Raw genomic sequence first — 23,561 nt, 5'->3', positions numbered from 1 at the left:
CCGACCTCAGCTCAGGTCATGATCTCACAGTCTGTGAGTTCAAGCCCCACTTTGGGCTCTGTGCTGACAGCTTGGAGCCTGGAGCCTGCTTCGGATTCTGTCTCCCCCTCTCTCTCTGCCCCTCCCTCACTCATGCTCTCTCTCTCTCTCTCAAGAATAAACATTTTAAAAAATTAAATAAAAAAATTTTTTTAAGAAATCCAATGAAAAACAAAAGACTCCGACTGGTCCAGCAGACAGAACAGAGCAAAAGCACAGAGGATTTTAAATAATACGACACAATTAATAGGCAATAACGAAATAAACCTATGAATGAATGAATTTGCAAATAGTGTCCCCAAGCAGGAATGAAAAAGTAAATGGTTCATACATGAATGAAGAAAGGCATGACTTGGTGAATGAGCGTGAGAATAAGCAAAGTCATGAGTGAATGAATCAAGGAATGAATATCTGATGACACAAATAAACATAGAAACAGATGGGGAGAGTAAACAAAGAAAATAAATATTTACAGAGAGGAAGGAAAGAAGGAAGCGGGTAAAGTGGGGGCAGCCTCTGTGCGTAGCCAGCTCACGAGAGCACAGACCCGAGGAAGGCTGCGGTCGCCATGCCCCGGCCCCAGCTCACCCGGCCAAAAAACTGCAGGAAGGTGTTGGAAAGCAGCAGGTGCTTCTCGGCCAGGAATCGATAGCGCCGCTTCTCTTCCAGCTCAGCCGCCCGCTGGCTCTCGGACACGAAGGCTTGCATCTGTGCGTGCAGCCGGTTCACGCTCTCCTGGGGAAGAAGCGGGTTCTAGCTGGGGGCAGCAAGTGCGTGTGTCATCCCGCCTTCCACATGTGCCAGCGGTCTGAAGCCCCCCTGTCCTTCCCGAACCATCTCCTCCTGGAGGTCCTCCCCTGAGCACCCAGCCCATCCTAGCCCCTAGGCCCACCTCTAATGGGCATCCTGACCCTCATGGGCTCTGGGTCCGCCCGGCCTGGCATCTTCCCCCAGCCCCAGGCACGGGGCCAAGCACAGAGCGGGGCCCCGGGAGGCTAGTTTAAGAAAATGTGAAGGAGTTGATTAATAAGCCCCTCCTTGGGAGGGAAGATTCGGCAGAGGAGGGGTAAGTAAGAGCTTATTAAAGGAGCCAGAAGAAGGGGGCGCCTGGGTGGCTCAGTTGGTTGAGCGTCCGACTCTTGATTTCCCCTCGGGTCATGATCCCAGGGTCATGGGATCAAGCCCTGAGTCGGACTTCATGCTGACTTTGTGGAGCCTGCTTATGATTTTCTCTCTCCCTCTCTCTCTGCCCCCTCCCCTGCTTGCTCTGTATCTCTCTCGAAAAATAAATAAACATTTTTTTTAAATGATAAAGGAGACAGAAGAGGAGATGGGAAAGGAGATAGAGGTCTGGTTTTGGAGGCAGAGGCCAGGATAGGGCCCCCTGAGCTGGGGAGGAGGGCTGGCCCTAGCCAGGGGCAGGGAGCACTAAGGAGGAGGGCTAGCCCTAGCCAGGGGGCAGGGAGCACTGGGGAGGAGGGCTGGCCCTAGCCGGGGGGCAGGGAGCACTGGGGAGGAGGGCTGGCCCTAGCCGGGGGGCAGGGAGCACNGGCTGGCCCTAGCCAGGGGCAGGGAGCACTAAGGAGGAGGGCTAGCCCTAGCCGGGGGGCAGGGAGCACTGGGGAGGAGGGCTGGCCCTAGCCGGGGGGCAGGGAGCACTGGGGAGGAGGGCTGGCCCTAGCCGGGGGGCAGGGAGCACTAAGGAGGAGGGCTGGCCCTAGCCGGGGGGTAGGGAGCACTAAGGAGGAGGGCTGGCCCTAGCCAGGGGGCAGGGAGCACTACGGAGGAGGGCTGGCCCTAGCCAGAGGCAGGGAGCACTAGGGAGGAGGGCTGGCCCTAGCCAGGGGGCAGGGAGCACTGGGGAGGAGGGCTGGCCCTAGCCGGGGGGCAGGGAGCACTAAGGAGGAGGGCTGGCCCTAGCCGGGGGGCAGGGAGCACTAGGGAGGAGGGCTGGCCCTAGCCGGGGGGGGGGGCAGGGAGCACTAGGGAGGAGGGCTGGCCCTAGCTGGGGGCAGGGAGCACTGCTGGGTGCAGGAGGGAGCGGAGGATGGCAGGCCTGCTCAGGAATTACACTGTGCTACCATGATCAAGGAGCAGCATGGTTGATGGCCTTCTGTGACGTGGCGTGGAAGGGGGGTGGCCTGGGGAGCCTGGGGAGGGCCAGGAAGTGACAGCACGGGGAGTGCTGCTGAGGGTGGCCCCCGAGGGCCGGTGGCGCCCACCTGCCAGGGGCTGGCTGAGCCCTCCAGCTTTGCTCACCGCAGAGGGGGCGGCAAGTGGGCCTCGTAGAGCTGGGCCGGCACTGGGCGGGGGAGCTGGGGGAGGGGCGGTGTCAGGGCGTCCCCCCCAGAGCCTGGCTTTGCCCCCAGCCCTTCCTCACACCTTCATCTCCCGCGCATTCTTGTCCCTCTTGCGCTCCATGCGCCACAGCTCAGACATGCTCTTCTCCAGGCTGGCGGCTCGGTGGCGGTATTCCATCTCATAGTTCTGGCGGCTGTCCTTGGGTGGGGCGGAGAGAGGAGGGGGACCCTCATGTCAAAGAGCTTAAGACTCCCGGCCTATGGGTCAGAGCACTGGTGGGGCCGGGGTGGGGGTGGGGGTGGGGGCTCAGCTGGGAACACATACGGCCTAGGGCCAAATACCCAGCGCGGGCCTCAGCGTGCCCATCCATCAAATGGGGAGAGGCAGTCTTGCCTGCAATGGGCTGGGGGGCCAAGGTGGGTGGCCGGACTTACTTTGATGAATTGCATGTCCAGCTTGGTGTTCTTCTCCATGTGCTGCAGCAGATCTCCGTGGAATGTCTGCACCTGTGTGGAGTACGGGGTGGGGGTGGGCAGGGTGCCCCCCATCATTCCTGGACCCCAGCACCCCTTGCATTGCCCCGTCTGATACAGCCCGCTGCATTCCTAACACACAGGCACCTGCCCAATCATCAGAGAAATGGTCATAATAAGAACACCTGGAGGGAGGGAGGTAGAAATGGTCACATATGCAAAACGTCTAGCGCAGTAGCTGGGCCACAGCACACTGTCGATAAACGTAGCAATGTCGTCTGGCTCTTAGACTCAGTCTGTGCTTTTATTATGCCATATCCTCTGCCTGGAATTTCCTATCCCACTTGAAATACCAGCTTCCCTGCCTCCTCTTCCAGGATGCCCTCCTGACTTCCCCAGCGGAATCCACTGCTCTCCCACTCTCTTTCTGGAATGTGTATCCATTTGTTCATTTGCTTTTCATTCTCAGAGCCATAGGACAGATTTCTTCCTGGGCCCCTGGTCAGGGCTCCTTTCTAGGAGCAGTGAGCTGCTGTGGGCATGAACCTCGTCTGAGCCATCTCTGTGTCCCCAGCACCGTGGCCAGGGCCTGGCCCAGGGAAAGTGCTCACGGCTGCTGAGGTCTTAGCTGAGGGGTGGCCGGTTTGCATGACAGGTGAGACGGAGGCAGCTGACTGCCTGGGCTCAGGCTCAGAAAACCTGCATTCTAGGGACGCCTGGGGGCTCAGACGGTTAAGCGTCCATCTTTGGCTCAGGTCATGATCTTGCAGTTCATGAGTTCGAGTCCCGCATCGGGCTTTGTGCTTGTTGCTCTTGGAGGTTGAACCTTATGAACCTGAAGAGCTTTGATTCTATGAGCCTTGGTGGTCACCTGGCACTTTCCCCTGGGTCCCCCATCAGTGTTCCTGGGTCGCTCCGTGCTGCAGGGACATCGGATCTCAACCCTTCAGGTGCACCCTTTGCCCTTGGGTTCACATGGAGCAGAGGAGTGTCCCTGACCCTGAAGCCACTCCCACCTCCGGGGAGCTCCGCTCAGCCCTGTCTGCACACCCTTTCCCCTCAGCAGCACCTGCTCAAGAACCTTCGTGCCACAGGGGTCCCCACACTGTGCTGTGGGAGCTCTGTCCCTTGGGGTAGGGCATTGCCCAGAAAAAGAATGCTGGTAATTTTCTAGTATGCAGGGAAAAGCAGCCAATTAAAAAAGCTGCAGATTTTAGGGGCATCTGGGTGGCTCAGTCGCTTCAATGTCTGACTCTTGATTTAGGCTCAGGTCAGGATTTCGCGGTCCGTGAGTTCAAGCCCTGCATTGGGCTCTATGCCAACAGTGTGGAGCCTGCTTGGGATTTTCTCATTCCCTCTCTCTCTGTCCCTTCTCTACTCTCGTTCTCTCTCTCTCAAAATAAACAAATAAACTTTAATACTTTTTTCCTCCCATAATTGTTTCTGAAACCCTGATAACTTGAGTGTGGTCCCCTCAGGACTGGCCACGCCTTGAACCCTGAGTTGTGGCTGCTGGTGAGTGGGGCGGGGGGAGGGGGTCAGTGTTAATGAGTGGTGCCAAGTCCACGTCTGCCCTTATCTGCTGGATCCAGGAAGTAAGGAAGTGAGTCTTCTCAACGTGCACCTGCACACCTCCCAGCAGAGCCCTCGGGGCCCCTCCCCTGCCCCTCCCTCCCCTGCCCCTGCTTCCCACTGACAAGATGGTCCACGATTTCTGCCTGAACTCCAAATGCGTATTCCTGAAAATCTGCATATCCTGAAAAATCGCCCAAAATAGGGGCGCCTGGGTGGCTTAGTCGGTTAAGCGTCCGACTTTTGTTTAGGTCATGATCTCGCGGTTCGTGGGTTCGTGCCCCACATCGGGCTCTGTGCTGACTGCCAGCTCGGAGCCTGGAGCCTGTTTCAGTCTGTGACTCCCTCTCTCTCTGACCCTCCCCTGCTCATGCTGTCTCTCTCTCTCTCCTAGAAATAAATAAAAATATTAACAAAAAAATTGCCCAAAATAAGCAACGGGGCTGGTGGGAGATAAGGGGTTGGAGCAGACCTTCAAAAAGCCTGGCAACTTCGTAACCAGAGCGCTAATAAAGATGATGAGTTGAGCGATACCTGGAGACAAACTTGAACTACGCCAAAGGCCACAGAAAATATCCGAAATGCACAAAACCAACAGAATGGACATGCCGGCTCCCCCTGAATTATCTCAGCGCTGGCAAGCTGAGCCGTGCAGGGCGGCGGGGGGGGGGGGTTGGGGGGGTGTTGGGGGTGGTGGGAAGTAGGCAAGGGAGGCGGTGCAGCCAGCCCCCAGCTGAGGGCCCTGGGAAGCTGGGAGCGCTCTCCCCAGGTAGGCCTGGTGCAGGAGCTGTTTTAAAATGTTCTTAAAATGGAGATTAAAGGGCTCCTGCTGTCAATGCAGGAGACAAGTTGGGGGCCTTTCCCCACTCTCACCTGGGAGATGCTATGAATAAGCTACCTTCCATGTGACCAGATGTCGCTCCTTCTGCTTCCAGTCATGTATGAACTGAGTCACACCATGGATATATGGGTAAGAACAGGAGGCTGGATTGCAGTTCTTCCCCTTGGCACAGTTTGGCCATGATCGCCAAAGGGGCAGAGGACACAGACCAAGGATGTCCCATTAAGAGGGGACCCAAGCACCACTGGCTTAATGGAAAGTCTTTGTCAGGCTCCAGAGGAAATGAATCTATTAAGTGGTTGATAAATGATGTGAACTTTGAGCTCTTGTTATGGGGAAACCATAGGACGATTAGCAGGTGGCTTCTGAAACAAGGAAGTCATCAACACCAGGCAGGTCAGATTGCCAGCAGGTCAGAACAGTTACTGCCCTTCTCTGAGTTCCCTCTCCCATCATATCCTTCATTAGCGGGTCCTGTGAGCACCTCAGTACAGAGGCTGAGAGCAGACTCACTCTAGAAAACACACACTGTAAGCTCTACGTATTGAGTTATTTCGGTAACTTACAAAAAATCCTTTGCCGTCTATACAGGAACCCCCTACCTCAGAAGAATTGTCCCTGGGGGCTGACCCTACTCCTCTCCTCTCGTTTGCTCGGGAAGCCCCTCCAGTTAGTCTGTGTCCCCACCCCCTCATGCCAACAAGAATGTTCTTGTTGAAATCACTGGCACTCTACATTGCAAAGCCAGCTGTCAGGACTCATCTGAGTGGTCCTGTGGTCATCATTCGGCACAGCTGACCATTGCCTCCTCCTGAAACACCTTCCTCCCTTGGCTTCCAGCCCCTCCCTTGGCCTTCCTCCCGCTCCCTAACCTCCACTCCCACTCCCCACCCTCACTGCCTCTTGTCTGATTCCCCCTCATCTCCTGATCTCCCAAGGTCTCTTCCTTTCCCTTCCTACACCCACTCGCTCTAGGAGCTCATCTGTCCATATGCTCAGGACTCCCAGACAAACAACCCAGCCTAGACCTTGACCCCAAACTCATACATACAACTGATGCCTGCATCTCCGTTTGGTTTTCTAAGAAGCATCTCAAACTTATGGTATCTAACACCGAGTCCCTGACCTCTCCCCTCCACCCAAACTGCTCCACACTCAATATTTCCCACATCAGCTGATGGCGACTCCGCTTTTCTAGTTGATCAGGACAAAACCTTGAAGTTACTTTGACTTTCCCTTTTCTTTTGCAACTGACATCCACCCCATCAGAAAATCTTATTAGCTCTACATTCAATCTGATTTCTTCTCAACACTACCAGTGCTGCTACTGTCCCAAGCTATTTCAATCCTCCTCTAGATTATTGCAACAGTCTCCAAACTGGTCTTCCTGCTTTTGCCCCCCACTGCTGATATTTTATTCTTAGTACAGGACCCAGAGTGATCCTACTAAAATATAAGTCAAACAACGAACAACTGAAGAATGAAATTTAAAAATTCCAATTCTAGGGGTGGCTGGGTGGCTCAGTTGGTTAAGGGTCTGACTCTTTATTTCAGCTCAGGTCATGATCTCAAGATTCATGAGGTTGAGCCCCACATCAGGCTCTGTGCTGACAGTGAGGAGCCTGCTTGGGATTCTCTCTCGCTTCCTCTCTTTTCTGCCTGCTCCCACTGATGTGTGTGCATGTGCATGCTCTTGCCCTCTCATAATAAATAAACAGTAAAAATTCCAATTATAACGGCTAAAAAATAAAATACCTAGGAACAAGTCTATCAAAAGATGTGTGAGACTGTTACCCTGAAAACAAGAGGGTGTTGCTATGGGAAATGAATAAACGGAGAGGTATACCATGTTCATGGATCAGAAGTCTCAATATTGTTAAGATAACCATTAACTTATAGATTGATGCAATCCCTTTCAAAATTCCAGCAGGCTTTCTTGAATTGACAAGCTGATTCTAAATATGTAAATGCAAATATTCTTGAATGTGCACGATAATTTTGAAAAAGAAGAACAAAACTCTTAGATTACTTGATTTTAAGACTTATTATAGGGGTGCCTGGGTGGCTCAGTCGGTTAAGTGTCTGACTTCGGCTCAGGTCATGATCTTGTGGTTCGTGGGTTCAAGCCCCTCATCAGGTTCTGTGTTGGCAGCTCGGAGACTGGAGCCTGTTTCAGATTCTATGTCTCCCTCTCTCTCTGTCCCTCCCCTGCTCGTGCTCTGTCTCAAAAATAAAAAATAAACTATAAAAAAAGACTCATTATAAAGCAACAACAATTAATACAGTGTGGTATTGGTGTAAGGATAGACAAATATATCAATGAAACAGAAGAGAGAGCTCAGAAATAGACCCATACATACACAACAAATCAAATTTTGACCAAGACACCAAATCAGTTCAATGGAAAAGCAAAGTCATTTTGAAACAGTGCTGGAGCAATTGAATGTCTATACAGGGGGGAAAAAAGAATCCTGTGTATGTCACTTCATACACAAAAGCAATTTTAAGATGGATCATAGAAATAAATGTAAAGCCCACACATACAGCTTCTACGAGAATACTTAGAATATCTTTGCCACAGGGGTAGGCAAAGATTTCTTGAGTAAGATACAAGCACAAACCATTCTTTAAAATTGTCAAAATTGAGCACAGGCAGGTGTTCTTTGCGGTTGGTGTCTGTTGTTGCCATGGCATTGACTCATGAACTGTAAGGTAGTTTACTGAGTTTAAACAGATTCCACCTTTTGTAAAATGAAAAAAATAAAATAGTCAAATTGAGCTTCCTAAAAATGTAACTTTCTGTTCTTCAAAGACTATTTAGAAAATGAATAGACAAGCTATAGGGCAAAAAACTATGCACCATGCGTCTATCCGACAAAGGACTCATGTCTTGACTATATAAAGAACTCCTATAAGTCAACAATAAGTATAACCCAATAAATGGGCAAAGTACTAAACAAACACTTCAGGAGACAAGATATGCAAATATTCAGTAAGCCTGTTACAATCCTTTAGTCCCTGGCAAATGAAACATGAAACCACAACAAAGGACCATTCCATACTTTCTAGAATGGCTAAAAGACTGACAACATCAAATGCTGGCAAGCCCATACAGCATTAGAAGCATTCACACATTGTTGGCATGGGTGCGGCTCAGCACAAGAGCTTGGGAGAGCTCTTTGACAGTTTCTTATCAGAGCTAAATATATGTCAACCCTGCGACCCACCAATTCTGCTCCCAGGTGTTTTCCCAAGAGGAATGAAAACATATCCACATAAGACTTGTATAAGAGTGTTCATAGCAGCCCTATTCTAAATAATCGCAAACCAGAACCAACTCAAACAGCCATCAATAGAAAAAACAGATAAACAAATTGTGGTATATTCATTACGTGGAATACTAAGCAATCAAACAGAACGAGGCAGCGATACCCGTGACAGCATGAAGTTCACCGAGTGAATGAGGTGGGACACAGAGGATACTCATGTGCGATTCCCTTCGTATGAAGTTCTACAACAGGCAAAGTGAATCTCTAGAGATAGAAATAGAAAGTGGTTGCCAAAGAGGAGGAAAACTTTATTTTTTAATTCGTTAAAAAAGTTTATTTATTTATTTTGAGGGTTGGGGCGGGAGAGAGAAAGAGAGAATCCAAAGCAGGCTCTGCACTGAAGCGCGGAGGCTGATGCAGCACTCGATCTCACAAACCTGTGAGACTGTGACCTGAGCTGAAATCAAGAGTCGGATGCTTAACCGACTGAGCCACCCAGAAAACTTTTTTTAAAGGAAAGAAATGAAGAAACAAGAGCAAACACTGTCAATGGGAACAGTGTTTTGGGGAAGGGGGTGACAAAAATGTCCTAAAATTAGGTAGTGGGGATAGCTTCAAAACTCTGTGAGTACATTAAAAATTCCTAAATTGTGTACTATAAGTGGGTGAATTTTGGGGTGCCCGGGTGGACCCATTGGTTAAGTGTCCTGAACGCTTGGTTTTGGCTCTTGTCATTTGGCTCTTGGTTTCAATTCTTGGTTTTGGCTCAGGTCATTATCTCATGGTTCATGAATTCAAGCCCTGCATTGGGCTCTGCGCTGACAGTGCAGAGCCTGCTTGGGATTCTCTCTCTCTCCCTCTCTCTCTGCCCCTCCTCTTGCTTGCTCACTCTCTCTCAAAATAAATAAATAAACTTAAAAAAATAAAGGAATGAATTTCAAGCTGATATTATATATTTAACATATATTATATATGACAATATATATTTATATATTACTGTGTATACATATACATCCATGATAGGACTTCTATTATGGGTCCATTTGGGGTCTAGGTATTAAATCATAATATCTGGAAGTAGAGGAGAAAAAAAAGAAATGAAGAAAAAAGTAAAAATAGCCCAAGAAGAAGAGACAGATATTGAAGATAAACTATGGAGATCTAACATACAGATAATAGGAGTCCCTGAAGAAGAAATGCAGAGACAGAGAACAAAAACATTCTCAAAACTGGGATTCAAGACAACTGCGTGAAATTAAAAAAAAAAAAAGAACTAAACCTACATATTGAAAAAGTATTGATTTTATATATATATATATAATATAAAATATATAAAATATAAAATACGGATTATATTGACCCAGACTGATCAACACCAAGACATATCTAGAAAAACGACTGAACTTAAGAAACAGAAAAAAAAAGAAAAAAAATCTTTCAGGCATCTAGCTTAAAAAAAAAACCAGTGATTTTGTGATGGTTAAAAATAGACAGTCATACTTGTCGACAGCAACATTCAACATTCCATGCTAGATGACAACTGGGACTTTTGAATGGCTTTATTCTCTGTATCCTTGAGAATCAGGATTTTTAAAAAATGTTTATTTATTTTCAAGGCAGAGACAGAGGATCAGAAGTGGGCTCCGAGCTGACAGCAGAGAACCCAATGCGGTGCTTGAACTCACAAACCATGAGATCATGACCTAAGTCACAGTCAGACGCTTAACTGACCGAGCCAGCCAGGTGCCCTGAGAATCAGGAATCTTGATGAAGACCAAGGACAAACAAGATGCTGGTGTAATACCAGAAGAGGCCGAGCAAAGCAAGACACCCAGGAAACTCTCAAAACCATTAGGGTCGTGCCCGAAAGACTCAGGAGCCAGACTGAAGAAGCTTCTACTGGCCAAAGAGTGGACCTTGGCAGCCTTGCCAAAGGCAGTAATTGCAAAGGACTAAAATACATCAAATGTGTTTAAATCTATGATACTGGGGGCGCCTTGGTGGTTCAGTCGGTTGAGCATCAGACGTCAGCCCAGGTCATGATCTCGCGATTCACGAGTTCGAGCCCCGCAGGGGGCTCTGTGCTGACAGCTCAGAGCCTGGAGCCTGCTTCAGATTCTGTGCCTCCCTCTGTCTCTCTGCCCCTCCCCCACTCATGCTCTGTCTCTCAAAAATAAATAAAGCACATTAAAAAATATAAAAAATAATAAATCTATGATACTGATACTAAAAAATACTACAGTAATGGCGCTAGAAAAACAAGAAAGCTAATTGGTCACCTTCAGATGATGACAGGGAGCAAATACATGATCTTAAAAGCTAATGAGTAAAAGGGTGCCTGAATGGCTCTGTGGTTAAGCATCCTACTCTACATTTCAGCTCAAGTCACGATCTCACAGTTCATGAGTTCGAGCCCTGGGTTGGGCTCTGCACTGCCAGTGCAGCAGCTTGGGATTCTCTGTGCCACTCACGGTCTCTATCTCACAAAATACATAAACATTAAAAAAATAAATAAAAAAGCTAATGAGTAAAGGGAGCGAACAAACTTTTATCCTGCTTTTCCCATACGAAACTCACCACTGGAAACAAATAGTAGGAAATGTCTCCATATAAAAATATCCCAGTTAATAGGTAAGAGAGCATCAGAATAGCAGAATGTATAAATGGATCTAGACACCTTGAGCTTCCACGGCTGTTAATATCACATGGGCGCAGGCATGGCATGCCTGCCCATGAAAGGATCCAGCACCTTCTCTGGTCCTGCCAGAGGGATAGAACCTCGATCTGATCAAGGTCTGAACTGTGCCAGGAGTTCAAGATCAGCAATTGTCAGATTGTAGGAATACCAATGAAAAGGCCCCAGGGCTTTCAACAGATAAGTCACAAGGAAAAGAAAGGGATGGAGGGGGAGCCAGTAGGTTAAGAAAGTCAAAGGCAGGGGCGCCTGTGTGGCTCAGTCAGTTAGGTGTCCGACTTTGACTTGGGTCATGATCTCACAGTTTGTGGGCTCGAGCCCTGCATTGGGCTCTGTGCTTACAGCTCGGAGCCTGGAGCCTATCTTTGGATTCTGTATCTCCCTCTGTCTCTGCACCTCCTCTGCTCATGCACTCTCTCTGTCTCAAAAATAAATAAACATTAAAAACTTTTTTTTAAATGTTTTATTTATTTCTAGGAGAGAGAGAGACAGCGTGAGCAGGGGAGGGCCAGAGAGAGAGGGAGTCACAGACTGAATCAAGCTCCAGGCTCTGAGCTGGCAGTCAGCACAGAGCCCGACGCGGGGCTCGAACCCACGAACCGCGAGATCATGACCTAAGCGAAAGTCGGACGCTTAACCGACTAAGCCACCCAGGCGCCCCTAAAAGCTTTTTAAAAAAGAAGAAGAGGAAAGTCAAAGGCAAATCTTAAAAACGAGAGAAAGCACAACCAAACTCTAGTGTCTAGGGATGTGTGACCAGGTGGTCCGCTACAAAGACCACAAGGACGTGTGGGAGCCATGGTCCCTCTTGGAGGGAGGGAGGGGCTGTGATTTTGCCAGGGGCACAGGGAGGGGCGGCTGGCACCGTTCTTGACCTGGGTGCTAGTTTGCCTTATAATGACTCATTAAGCTCTGATTCTCTCAGTGAGATGCTCTGTATCTGTGCTTTAATTTACAATAAGAAAGTCAGGTGCCGTCAATCTTTGGCTAAGCACACTCAGGAATGGCCAGAGCCCCAGGGGGGCCGCACAATGGGGGCGGGCTCTTGTCATGGCCAATCATTTCCTTGATGCGCACTTCCACTCTTCAGAGTCATTGCCTCTGCCCAGATGTGTGCCCTCTCCCTGGCTAACACCCTCCCCTCCTCCGGGCCTCTCTCAGGGTCCCCTTGCTAGTGCTGTTTTCCTGGAAAAAGCAATTAAAAACTGTAGCCCTCCAGGAGTGCCTAGATGGCTCAGCCAGTTGAGCCTCCGACTTCAGCTCAGGTCATGATCTTGAGGTTCGTGGGTTCAAGCCCCATGTAAGGCTCTCTACTGGGACCTCAGATTCCAGAGCCTGCTTCCAATTCTGTGATTCTGTGTCTCCCCCTCTACCTCTCTGCCCTTCCCCCACTCATGCTTTCCCTCTCTCTCTTTCAAGAATAAACATTAAAAAATTTTTTTTAAATTGCAGCCCTCCAACGCTTGCGATCCGCCTTCTCTGCTCTACTTTCCTCCGGAGTGCATTTTGCATCTAAGCTGTCATATATATGCTCACTTGCTAGTCTAGGGTTTTGTCCGTCTCCTCTCTTGGGAAAGGCAGGGGTCTCCCCCTGCACCTGGCCCCCAGCAGTAAATGGCTGTCAAATGAATGAGCCCAAGGGGGAGGCAGCGTCTGGCATCCTGGGTCTGGTACGGTCCTGGCTGAGGGCCCTGCCCGGTTGTCACAGCCAAGTCACTGGTGCCCAGGGAGGACAGCTCTCCTTACACAGAGGCCCTGGATGACACTTGTTCCTACCCAGCCCAGATGTGCCACAAGTGACGCGGAGACCCATTAACCTCGAAGACTAAAGTCACCAGCTACCCGCACGAGCTGTGCCCTGTAACTCCCTTCCTGAGCAGGCCGGGCTCCGAGCCTGCAAGTGTCCAAGAGATGGGCGCCCAGGACCAGGGTTTCAAATGTGCAGCAGGAACCACGTTCTCTGCTCGTGAAATTGTTCCCCATTTTGACATAGTAACCAAACTGCTGAGTATTTTATGGTGTCCCCAGAGCCACGTGCTGTCACAATGAGTTGACATTGGCTCCCGGGCGCTTTCCAAGACCCCTCACCACCAGCTCCTCTCTTGCTTAGTCCTGGCTCCCTGTGGCTCACTTCTGCCCAATGCTCATGCACTTAGCCTGCTGCCCCCTCTGGGAATGCCCTCTCCTCTCCTCTCCTCTCCTCTCCTCCCCTCTCGTCTCCTCTCCTCCCTTCAACTCCCCTCCCCTCCTCTCTCCTCTCCTCGTGGCTGGGCCCTATTCCCTTTTCAAAGCTCGCTCCTTTTGTCCAGAGTCAGAGAAGCCCTGCTTGGTGCCAGGCCCCACTCCAGCCTTCACGGGGCTCTCAGTCTTGGCAGAGACAGAGATGGGGGGCAGGGGGGCAGACTGCCTCTAGTCACCACCGCGAAGATGCACGGAGGGCTACAGGTGGGCACCAGGCAACTAGTTTATACTTATGATTTCACTTAGGCCTCACAAGATAAGCCCAAGTACAGAGAGTCTAGTCCAAGGTCCCGAGCCAATGATGGGTGGAGCTGGGCTTTGAACCCAGGTGCTCTGGTTGCAGAGCTTGCTTTAACCACCACGTGCCAAGAATGGACAGCAGCATTGTTGGGAGTCTAGAGGGGGAAGCAACGAACCTGCCCAGGGGTCAGGGAGGCTTGGTGAGGTGCTGGCCAGCAAGGGTGGGGGTGGGTCTAGGCTGAGGGGACAGCATGAAGATAGCCCAGCGGTGAGGGCAGCAAGCTGTGTCCGCAGAGGGCAGCTCCTTGGGGTGCTGGGCTGTGATTGGGGGTGCCACGGGGAGGCCGCTGGGTCAATAGGGCCTGGAGTCCCTCACTAAGAAGACTGGGTTTAGTTCCATGGGTGGCAGCGGGTAGAAGGGCTTTCTTTCCTCATGGGCATGACAAGGTCAAGTGCCTGGCTACTCTCTTGGGAGCAGGGAGGGAGGGGCCAGGGTGCCCCGGAGGGGCAGGGCCTGGCCGGATGCACCCGGGCGGTGGTCCTTTCTCCCCCTAGCTCCTCTACTTCCTCTGGAATTGGGGGCAGGGACTAGATCTCTGAGACTCAGTTTCCTCCTCTATAAAATAGAAGTGGGGCGCCTGGGTGGCTTAGTCGGTTAAGCATCCGACTTTCACTTGGGTCATGATCTCGCGGTTCGTGGGTTCGAGCCCCGCATTGGGCTCTGTGCTGACTGCCAGCTCAGAGCCTGGAGCCTGTTGCAGTCTGTGATTCCCTCTCTCTCTGATCCTCCCCTCACGCTGTCTCTCTCTCTCTCCTAAAAATAAATAAAACATTTAAAAAATAAAATAAAATTAAAATAAAATAAAATAAAATAAAATAAAATAAAATAAAATAAAATAAAATAAAATAGAAGTGGCGCCTGCCTCCCAGGGTCATGGAGGCTCGAACAACCTATCACAGGCAAACATGCCCAGCACAGCCGGGGCCTTGCAGGTGCCCAGAAGGGCGGTGCTTGGGTGTCACTAAGACCTCAGGGAGTCTTCCCTGAGAAGGGGTGCGGGAAGTTGCCCATCATCTCCCCCATCTTCTTTGGAACACAGCCCACTCTCCTGAGTGACCCTTTCCCTTCCCAGGCCAAGCAGCCTGACACTCACCACCACCTCCAGGTCGGAGTTCAAGTGTCGCTGGGTGTCCGACATCTGCACCAGGATCTCCCCTGGAGGCAGGGAGAGCAGCAGCTTTAGGGCCCCCCCCCCGGCGTGCCCCACCCACCCCTCCTCCTGCTAGAAGGTGCCAGGGGGCTGCCTGAAGCTGGATTTGGGGACCAAAGTCCAGGGAGTTCCCAGATGGCTCTGGAAGGGTGGCAGTGCCGGTCCCAGCCCAGGAACAGCCCTGCAGCGAACGGTGGGGAGGGGCTTGGGCTCCTGGGCTGCAAGGCTTGTGTCTTGGGGGGGATTTCCTGGAAGGGCAAGAACATCCAAGGGACCCTCCGTGGGATCTCAGGATGGTGGGGAAGGCCGGCCTCGGGCCTGAGGGATGGCAGGGGGGAGGCAGAGGGGCCTGGGCGACAGGCAGAGGCCTGGGGTGGAGGCAGGGCTAGGAGGAGAGCCCCCCCAGACCCAAGTAAGAGTGAGGGGTGCAGTGGGAGGGGGGGTGCCTCACCCAGAATCTGGGAGGTGGAGCTCTGCAAGGCCTGCTCTCCGATCTTCTGGATGGCGTTGAAGTACACCTCAGCCGCCTCGGACAGAGCTGCGTGGGGACAGCGGATGGGTCCGTGTCCAGCCCCCCCCCCCGCCTCCACCTGCCCCCACCCTCTGGAGACCCTTCCTGTCAGGAGAGGGCAGGTGGAGGGGACACTGTGGGGTCTGCCATAGGCGCAGGTGACAGGGAGGGATGTCCTGGGTGGTGTGTATGGACAGGTGGCATCGGCCAACGGGGTAAAGCAGGTGCAGGGCCGGGGAGGGCCTTCCCTGCGGAGGCAGGGCCCCGCAGCAGCTGCGCTGAGCACAGGGATCGGTGCCGAGCCGGACACCGCCATGGGTTTGTCATGGGCAGGGGCGCAGGCACCCGCGTGTACCTATGTGGAGGATGGGGGCAGGTGTGTTCTGATGCGCAGGTGTAGGGGCCCAGGGTGGGGGTGGGCTGAGGTGGCGGGTGTGGGGGAAAAGCAGGCTTTGACTCTGAAGTCTGAAAAGGCTGGGAGGGGAGGGGGTGGCCCTCAGCTCCGGGTGTGCCCCTGGCTTGTCCGGCTCACTGAGGGTTGCAAGCCCTGGGGGAGTGATCAGCCTTGGTGTTGCTGGGAAGTGGGGGAGGGGCAGCCACTTGCACGGGCAAGTGGGGCGGGGGGGGGGGTCAGCTGTAGGTGTGCGGCCAGGGGCCTGGTCACAGCGAGGACAAACAGCTGTGGTGCGAAGCCGGGGTGGCAGAGGTGGGCCTGGGCATAGCAGTGGGCTCCGGCGCTAGCATCAAGGTGACGTTCAGAAGTGTGTGTGTGGTTGGGGCTGTGCAGGCCGCCAGGGCCTGGCTCTGCATCTCTGGGAGCATCCTGAGGGCACCTAAGAAGTGGGCAGAGGAGGCTGTGGGGTGTGGGGGTGAGGGTGGTGGACAGGAGGGTGCAGGGGTGAGCCTGAGCTGAGTGTCTGCTGTGGAGGTGCGGAGAATATGGGTGGGGGCACAGGTGACTTCACGGGCAGGCGGGGGGCAGGGAAGGCCAAGGGGCTGGTGCCCTGGGGTGGGCACTTACCATGGAAGGCCCGGAGGTAGTTGTTTCCGAGGTACACCAGGTTCTCCAGGGCGGGGTTAAACTGCTCCATGATACTCTGGAGCCCGAGGCCAAGGGGTGGGAGGATGAAGATTGGGGGAGGAAGAAAGCTTGATAAGCAGGGAGGCAAGTCCCTGGGCCTCAGATGCAGGGCATCGCTGGACCCAGAGAGAAGCCCGACCCTAGGCGAACCGTCTAGAAATGTGGGGTCACCCAGAATCCTAACTCCACTGCAGGGACCTCAAAGGCTGTCTCTTGGGCTCACACACTTGCTGTGGCAGGAAATTGCTCCCAAGATGATGCAGCTGGAAGGTTCTTCTCCTCCCACGGGGTTGAAGCCTGTGGTCCATTGTGGGTGCCCGGCTGGGTGTGGCTCAACCCTGCCCTGGGTCCAGGCCTCGCTGGACTGAACACACAGGTGGCCGACAGTTAACTCGGCCAAGGGCAGATCTTGCCCTTCCCAGAGAAGAGCCCCTTGGGGGCAAGGCTGTGGCTGGGCCATGGACCACCTGAGGCCATGGCCGGCGGGAGAGTGCCCTCGGTGGTGGAAAGCACTGGGCACGGGCTTCAGGCTTGGGTTCAAATCCCAGCAGCCTCTCTGGGCTCTCTGGTGACCTTGAACAAACTGTTTAACCCTGCTGGCCTCAGTTTTCTCATCTATCATTGCGGGTGATTATTTTCTATCCTATGGGCCAGGGTGTCACGGGGTTTCTATGTGAAAGGGTGCTGTACACAGTAGGTGCTCACTAAAAGTCTACAGAGACTGCACCAACCTCTGGAGTGAGGCAGGAAATTTGAGTGAGGGGCTCAGAAAGGAGAGACAGACAGAGACAGGAAGTTAGAGACAGACAGACAGAGAGGGACTCTCCAGTCCTAGGCCAGGCGGCTCTCTGGCCCCCCGGCTCCCACCTCTAGTCACCCTGGGCCCTGTCCTGCCTGTGCGGCATGTAGGAGTGCTGTCTCCGCAGGCCTGTTGCTCACTGGGTGACAGTGGACAAACCCCTGCCCAGGGATCCCCACGTCATGCCCGCAACCCCTCCTGGTTCACAGACCATGCTGCGCCCACACGCACCCTCCAGCCTCCAGAGCCGGCCCGGCATCCAGCCCTGGGAAGGGATGTTCGGGCCTGGGGCCCACGGCCGCGCACACGCTCACCTTGTAGATGGCCATGGTGGATCTGTAGAACTGATCCATCTCGGGGGCCATGGAGTGGGCTGCGGCCCAGGTGCTGAGCAGGAGGCTGGGGTGTCGGCAGGGCGGGGAGCGCGGGGGGTCGGTCCCCAGTGCCCACTGCTCTAAGGGAGTGAAGAATGTCGTGGAGATGGAGGGCCTGCTGGCCCGAGGAGGAGGTGGCAGCTTAATTATTCACCAGCCAGGGATGTCAGAATGTGATCTGGGGCGTAACCAGACCCCGGGGGAAGGCATACTGTGACGCGGGCAGGTTCGTGTGACCTGCCCTTCAATTATTTACCCCTCTGAGCCGTGGGCCGGTGGGCATGTGTGGATGGGGCATTCTCGTAGGTCACCTCCTCCTCCAGGCTGAATCTTCCCCAGGCCCAGCAGGGTACTCCCCCGGCCTCACCCCATCTGTCCAAGGGCACTCTCTAGGTTATAGAGCCAGAGCTGCTGGGTGCCCTCCCCTGGGACCCTCTGGGACAGACCCTGCCTGAGGCCAAATGTACCATGGAGGGAGCATCGAGCATCGTTGTTCTCTGGCCTCTTCTCTACCCCAAGCCGCTCACACCCCCCCTTCAAGGGCCGAGTCTTCCACATCTGCCGCCAGCTGCCCAGCCCCTCTCACGCTGGAGAGGCCATACCGCAAACCCCAGAGCCGTGCAGACCCGGGCCGGACCTCATCCCTCCGCACTGGCTGTGTGACTATGCCCAAGCCCCCTGCCCTCTCTGGGTCTCATCCCCTGCCCCAGCAAACGGGGGGAGTGAGCTGTGGGCAAGTGGGCTTAGCTGCCGCCTCTGAATACCCTCACAGGCCTGATTTGGAGCAGAGAAGTAGTATCCCCAGGGGAGCCCGGAAACAGCATTCATCCAATGGGGCCCAGGAAGATGACAGTCAAGGCTGAAGGGAGCTGGTGGGTGCAGGGGCTGGGCGGGTGTGTGTGGGGGGTACTTCGAGCACAGTGCACACAACACAGGTGAACTTGAATCAAACCATTTATTTCAGTTCAGGGCAGGCCCCGGAGCCCCGCCCTACCCATCAACCACTTCCTACTTCCTCAGGGTGGGGGGGAGGGGGGATCGGGAATAACTGAAGTGACAGGAGTGACCTTTGAGAGCTGAGGCCGAGCTCAAAGGGTGGGGCAGTCCCAGGGGTGCAGGCGGCTGTGTGTGTGTTGAGGGCAGAGTCAGAGGGGGTGGGGTGGGGGGGAGGGGCCAGGGTTTCCCCTGCTGATGGGTGGCAAAGTCCTGTTTCTCCAAGCCCCCTACCCCAGGAAAGAGGATAGAGAGTGGACGGGGTCTTGGCACACACACACACACACCCCCAGGGGACCTGGGAGATCCCCTTAGCTAACAGGGCTAGGGGCCCAAGGGTCAGCTGTCCTTGGCGGTCAGGGAAAGGGCCCCAGTGAGGCGCTAGGGATTTCTAAGCCTGGAATGACAAAAAGGGCCAGGAGGCGGGACGGTGTGGGCAGGCCTCAGGACCCGCCTCAGGCAGGGAGCCCAGCACCCTCTGAGGCCTGGTGTGTCTGGTCCGCGGATGCAGAGCCGCCTCGGCCCAGCTCGGCCTGGTGGCGCGCTGGTTCGAGGCCGCCCAGCCTCTCCATCAGGGGCTAGGTGCGGGGGGCTGGGGGTGGGGGTGGGGGCCTAGCGGCCTCATGGTGAGAGCAGCAGCTGAATGAGTTTCTGGAACTGTTCCCGGTGCTCATAGATATAAACCTCCGTCTCCCACAGGGCGTTGACCAGCACCATGTCGCTGACCTCATCCAGCATGATGTCTGCCCCCAGCTGGGGGTTCAATCTGTCTGGGTCAAGGAGGAGGGCTCACCCCAGGAGGCTCGGCTTGGGGTGGGGACAAGAGCTAGGACGGGCGGGCTTGGGGCACGGACCAGCAGCCCAGGGAGGGGGAAGTCCATACCAAGGGCTGGCGGGGTAGGGGGGGAGTTCACCGGGTCTGGCCAGGCCGGGCCGAGGGGCTGGGGCCCAGGGTCAGGGGCCGATGCCGGCTGAGGCCTCACCTGAAGTACTGGATGCCCACCATCTCGCACCAGGCCCGGGCCCGGTCCACGGCCCGCCCGTCGGGATCCGTGCACTGGCAAGACGCAGTCTCTGTGAGTGTCCCCCACATGCTGTACCCACAGTCCCTGCCCGGGGACCCCCAGGTTCTAGTCTGGCTTAGCCACTCCCCAGCAGAGGCCCCCTGCCTGGGTGGTGGCTCGGCAGCGCCTGACTGGGGGAAGGGGGACAGGGGCTGAGCGGGCAAGGCTTTTGTCCATCCGACATTCTAGGCTTCCACATGCGGCCGTGTTCGAAGGGGGGTACCCGCAGTCAAAAGATGCTTGAAAGCCCCGGCTGCAGATGGTCACGAAGGGCCCCTGCCAGCACCGAAACCGAATCGGGGGTTCCCTCCCCTGAGCTGGCTCATGGGGTTCAGCAGAGCCTCCCTGACACCTAGGGGTCCCAGGGCTGAGACCCAGAGGGAAGAGGACCTGGGGAGGGGCCCATACTCACACAGTCCACCACCATCTTGCCCAGTTCCTTGGCCCCAAAGACAGTCTTGGCCAGTTCCCAGGGGTTGCTGGGACGGAATACATCCACACAGGTCACGGGCACCTGTGGGGACCTCCCTGTCCCCAGAGAGACCACGATGGAGAGCTTCTTCACCTTGTTGCCCTGGCCCTGTTGGGGACAGGACACGGGTAGTCCGAGGGGATCTTCCCGTCAGCGGACCCTTCCCCAGGTGGCAGAAACAGAGCGTGCGCTGTCCTCTCTTTGGCTCCCCAACAACCTCTGCTGCCAACATGCTGGGCGACCTTGGCGAGTTCCCTCCCCCCCCACCCCCGCGCCCATCCAGGGTCCTCATCCCCAGTAAGAGGAGACTTAGAGGATGAGGGAAGAAGACCCTCAGCATCCAAATCTTTGAGCCCTTCCTCCTCCCGGAAGCCTGCCTTGCCCTGTCAGGCCACTAGAGGGCGCCTGCCTCTCAGACCACCACCCCTGCTGTGTGTCACCCAGGGGCTGTATCCTGGGCTTCCTGATGACCACAGTGAGACCCACAGCCAGCAAGGATAAGACACACTAGGGGTCAGGCACTGTCCTCAACATGTTACAGAAAAGCACGTGGGTGCCTCACGACAGTCCCCTGCAGGTACCATCAATCAATCCCCCATGCGGTGGCTGGAGCGAGGCCCAGGCAGAGCCAGAACCCAAACCCTTAGGCCATCTGGCTCTGAGGCCTGAGCCTGCGTCCCAGCACCTCTGCTGGCACACATGGGCCGTGCTGGGCCGTGCCCCGCCTCTGCGCCAAGTTACTTGGGCGAAGGCCCCCTCCGTTCCTCTGATCACTATCGCTGCACGGCCTCCTCCCCAGAGGCCTCCTCCACGGGCCCTTGGCAAGCCCCCAGGTCTCCCAGCACAGGCTAGCCTCCTCCTGGGCTCCCGCACCGTCCTCCATCACAGTACCCAAAACCCCTGGAGGGGCGCGTTCTTGTTTACAGGCAGCCCTGCTTACACAGGGCGAGCGTGTGCCCCAGGGCTGGGCAGGGTAGCCAGCACCGGGGCGGGCATGTACCGCAGTGCCTACTGCCGTCCCCACTAGCTGCCCTTGCCCACTCGGTCCAGACTGGGCCTCAGAGTCCCCCTGATTAGCACAGAGCTCTGGGCAGACACTGCCCCCCAAGCAGATTCGAGAGTGAAATAAAGCTGCCGTCTAGCGCACGAGCCGAGGAAGGTGCACGCCAATAAAAGCCAGTCGCTCTGGGAAGCCAGTCCTTGGTAAGATTTGCTGAAACGGGGGTGGCCACAGTGGACGGTCACGTCCAGCCCCTCCGACCCGAGGCGCCCTCACCTTGCGGATCAGGTCCTGGTTGTACTCGTGGATCTCGGTCATGGCGTCCAGCGTGGGATTGTTGGCCAGCAGCCCACCATCCAGGAAGCGCCCATTGGGCCGGAAGTAGGTGGGGGCTGCCCCGCTGCTCCGGGCGGCTCGCCACACGAGCTGCTCTGGGGGTGAGGGAAGAGGGTGGCCCAGTGGCACAAGGGGCAGTACAAGCCCACGCCGTCTCAGTGTGCTCACGCACAGGACGAGGTAGAGGGGCTGGGGAACTCTCTGGAACAGGACCCACAGGCCATGCGCTACGGCTGAGCCGGAGGGCTCCCCAGTTCCGCGTGCCCTCAGCTGACACAGACGCAGGGCAGCATATGGGATGGGGGTGGGCCCGGGGTGCCCGGCAGCAAGCCCACGACTCCCAGCTGCCACCCCGCAGCCTCTCGGGCCGACTGTTTCCCACAGATGCGACAACCATGGCTCTCACCTGAAGGCTGAGTTAGAGGCTTCAGGTTCACGTTCTGGCTGAAACGAGGTTCCCGGTCGCACTCTGGAGCCTCATAATTCCGGAAGAGGTGAAGTTCAGCGGGCTGCCGGTCCGAGAGCGTCCCTGTCAGCATCACCCTGGAGGGAAACGGAGAGCAAGACAGCCGACTTACCCACCCCTGAAAATCCACTTTGGCAGATCTTTGTCCTAATGCTGAAGGCTGGATCCTTCGGCCCATCGGTCCTCGATCTGGAAGTTCATCCTGAGACATTCTCATGTGTGTGGAAGACGGGCACAGGCAAAGCTATGAACTGCAGCATCGGGTGATAGAACAAACCACTGGAAACAGCTCAAATGTCCATCAAGGGGATGGTCCGCTGCATCGCGGGTCCCCGGGCCCATGGGGTCTGCTGTGTCACTGCACAATGACTGAGGAAGCACTTTATATACTAGTAGGCAGTAAGCATCAAGGTTTATGGTTAAGTGCAAGAAGTAAGGTTTAGAACAGGGTGTGGAGTAGGCCACTGTTTACTTAAACACCCCCCCCCCCCGCCCAACTGATGTACCTATTGGCTTGGTCAGAAGGACCCATGAGCAGAAACTAGGAGCAAGGAGCTGCTTCCGGAGCAGGGGACAGCGTGGTGGCTACGGCTCACAGACAGCAGTGAGACTTCTCACCATGCCACCTTTGATATCTCTTCAGTGGTCCACCGTGTGAGTCTATAACCTATTAAGGAAGACTCTTACTTGTCTCAGCCAGGACAAACATCCTTAAATAGTGCGGGGAGGGTGTACGGGCACAGCTACCCTGGAAGCTAATATGTACTAAGATCTGGCAAATATCCTGGCTCTTTGATCTGAGAATTCCGTTCTGGAAAATCTATCCTAAAGGAATAATCTGAGCTACAGCAAGAGCTTCTTGCATAAAGCTGTGCATTGCAGTGTAATTTACTACAGTAAAAAATGGACTGGCCTGGGGCTCCCGGCTGGCTCAGAGGAGCATGCAACTCTTAACCTTGGGGTCATGAGTTCGAGCCCCATGGTGGGTTAGCGATTACTTAAAGAAAAATCAACTTAAAGAAAATAAATAGGGGCGCCTGGGTGGCTTAGTCGGTTAAGCATCCGACTTTCGCTTAGGTCATGATCTCGCGGTTCGTGGGTTCGAGCCCCGCATCGGGCTCTGTGCTGACTGCCAGCTCAGAGCCTGAAGCCTGTTTCAGTCTGTGACTCCCTCTCTCTCTGACCCTCCCCTGTTCACGCTGTCTCTCTCTCTCTCTCCTAGAAATAAATAAAAAACATAAAAAAAAAAAAAAAGAAAGAAATGGTAGCGACGGAAGGGGTAGGTAAATAAAGTGTTTTGCACCCATTCCAAATTGTGCTAGCCGACTAACAAATATGTTTGTTATGTTGTAAAGAAAAATATACAGGAAAGGGCATAAAAACTCTGCCTCTGCATAGGAAAAATATATTAGTTTTCCATTTCTGGGAATACTGTGGAAAGCTTATTTGAACAACCTCCTCACTGAACAAAAAGTGAAATGCTAGAAAACTTACTTTTATTTTATTTAATTAAAAAATTTTTTTAATGTTTTATTTCTTTCTGAGAGAGAGACACACACAGCATGATCAGGGGAGGGTCAGAG

The 23,561-nt window shown here is 54.2% G+C and overlaps 2 protein-coding genes across 6 annotated transcripts in view; both read right to left on the bottom strand.

The window, feature by feature from the left end:
* Positions 1–17,638, bottom strand: part of BAIAP2L2 (BAR/IMD domain containing adaptor protein 2 like 2) — a 31,084-nt gene extending 13,446 nt beyond the window's left edge. Inside the window, exons 1-7 of the mRNA XM_039246175.1 lie at positions 17,588–17,638; positions 16,415–16,490; positions 15,334–15,420; positions 14,826–14,887; positions 2,775–2,846; positions 2,422–2,538; positions 628–774 (exon numbers count right to left, since the gene is read on the bottom strand). Of these exons, the coding sequence (XP_039102106.1) occupies positions 628–774; positions 2,422–2,538; positions 2,775–2,846; positions 14,826–14,887; positions 15,334–15,420; positions 16,415–16,490; positions 17,588–17,638 (612 nt within the window). The remainder of the gene's footprint in view (positions 1–627; positions 775–2,421; positions 2,539–2,774; positions 2,847–14,825; positions 14,888–15,333; positions 15,421–16,414; positions 16,491–17,587) is intronic.
* Positions 17,639–18,583: 945 nt separating this feature from the next.
* PLA2G6 (phospholipase A2 group VI) overlaps positions 18,584–23,561 on the bottom strand; it is a 61,266-nt gene continuing 56,288 nt past the window's right edge. For 4 of the 5 annotated variants that reach the window (XM_039246072.1, XM_039246071.1, XM_039246076.1 and 1 more), the window contains 5 exons: positions 21,919–22,055; positions 21,453–21,607; positions 20,117–20,284; positions 19,624–19,697; positions 18,584–19,406 (listed from right to left, as the gene is read on the bottom strand). In XM_039246072.1, coding sequence (XP_039102003.1) covers positions 19,262–19,406; positions 19,624–19,697; positions 20,117–20,284; positions 21,453–21,607; positions 21,919–22,055 — 679 coding nt within the window. In that variant the 3' untranslated portion in view covers positions 18,584–19,261. Of the gene's footprint in view, positions 19,411–19,623; positions 19,698–20,116; positions 20,285–21,452; positions 21,608–21,918; positions 22,056–23,561 lie in introns of all 5 variants that reach the window. The other variant, XM_039246075.1, reaches the window with a different exon arrangement.

Source organism: Hyaena hyaena, unplaced genomic scaffold (genome assembly GCF_003009895.1).
Source record: "Hyaena hyaena isolate Hyena2069 unplaced genomic scaffold, ASM300989v1 scaffold_280, whole genome shotgun sequence".
In the NCBI taxonomy this organism is placed as follows: Eukaryota; Metazoa; Chordata; class Mammalia; order Carnivora; family Hyaenidae; genus Hyaena; species Hyaena hyaena.
The sequence above is the reverse complement of the archived record's forward strand: the minus strand, read 5'-3'. Positions and strand labels throughout refer to the sequence as shown.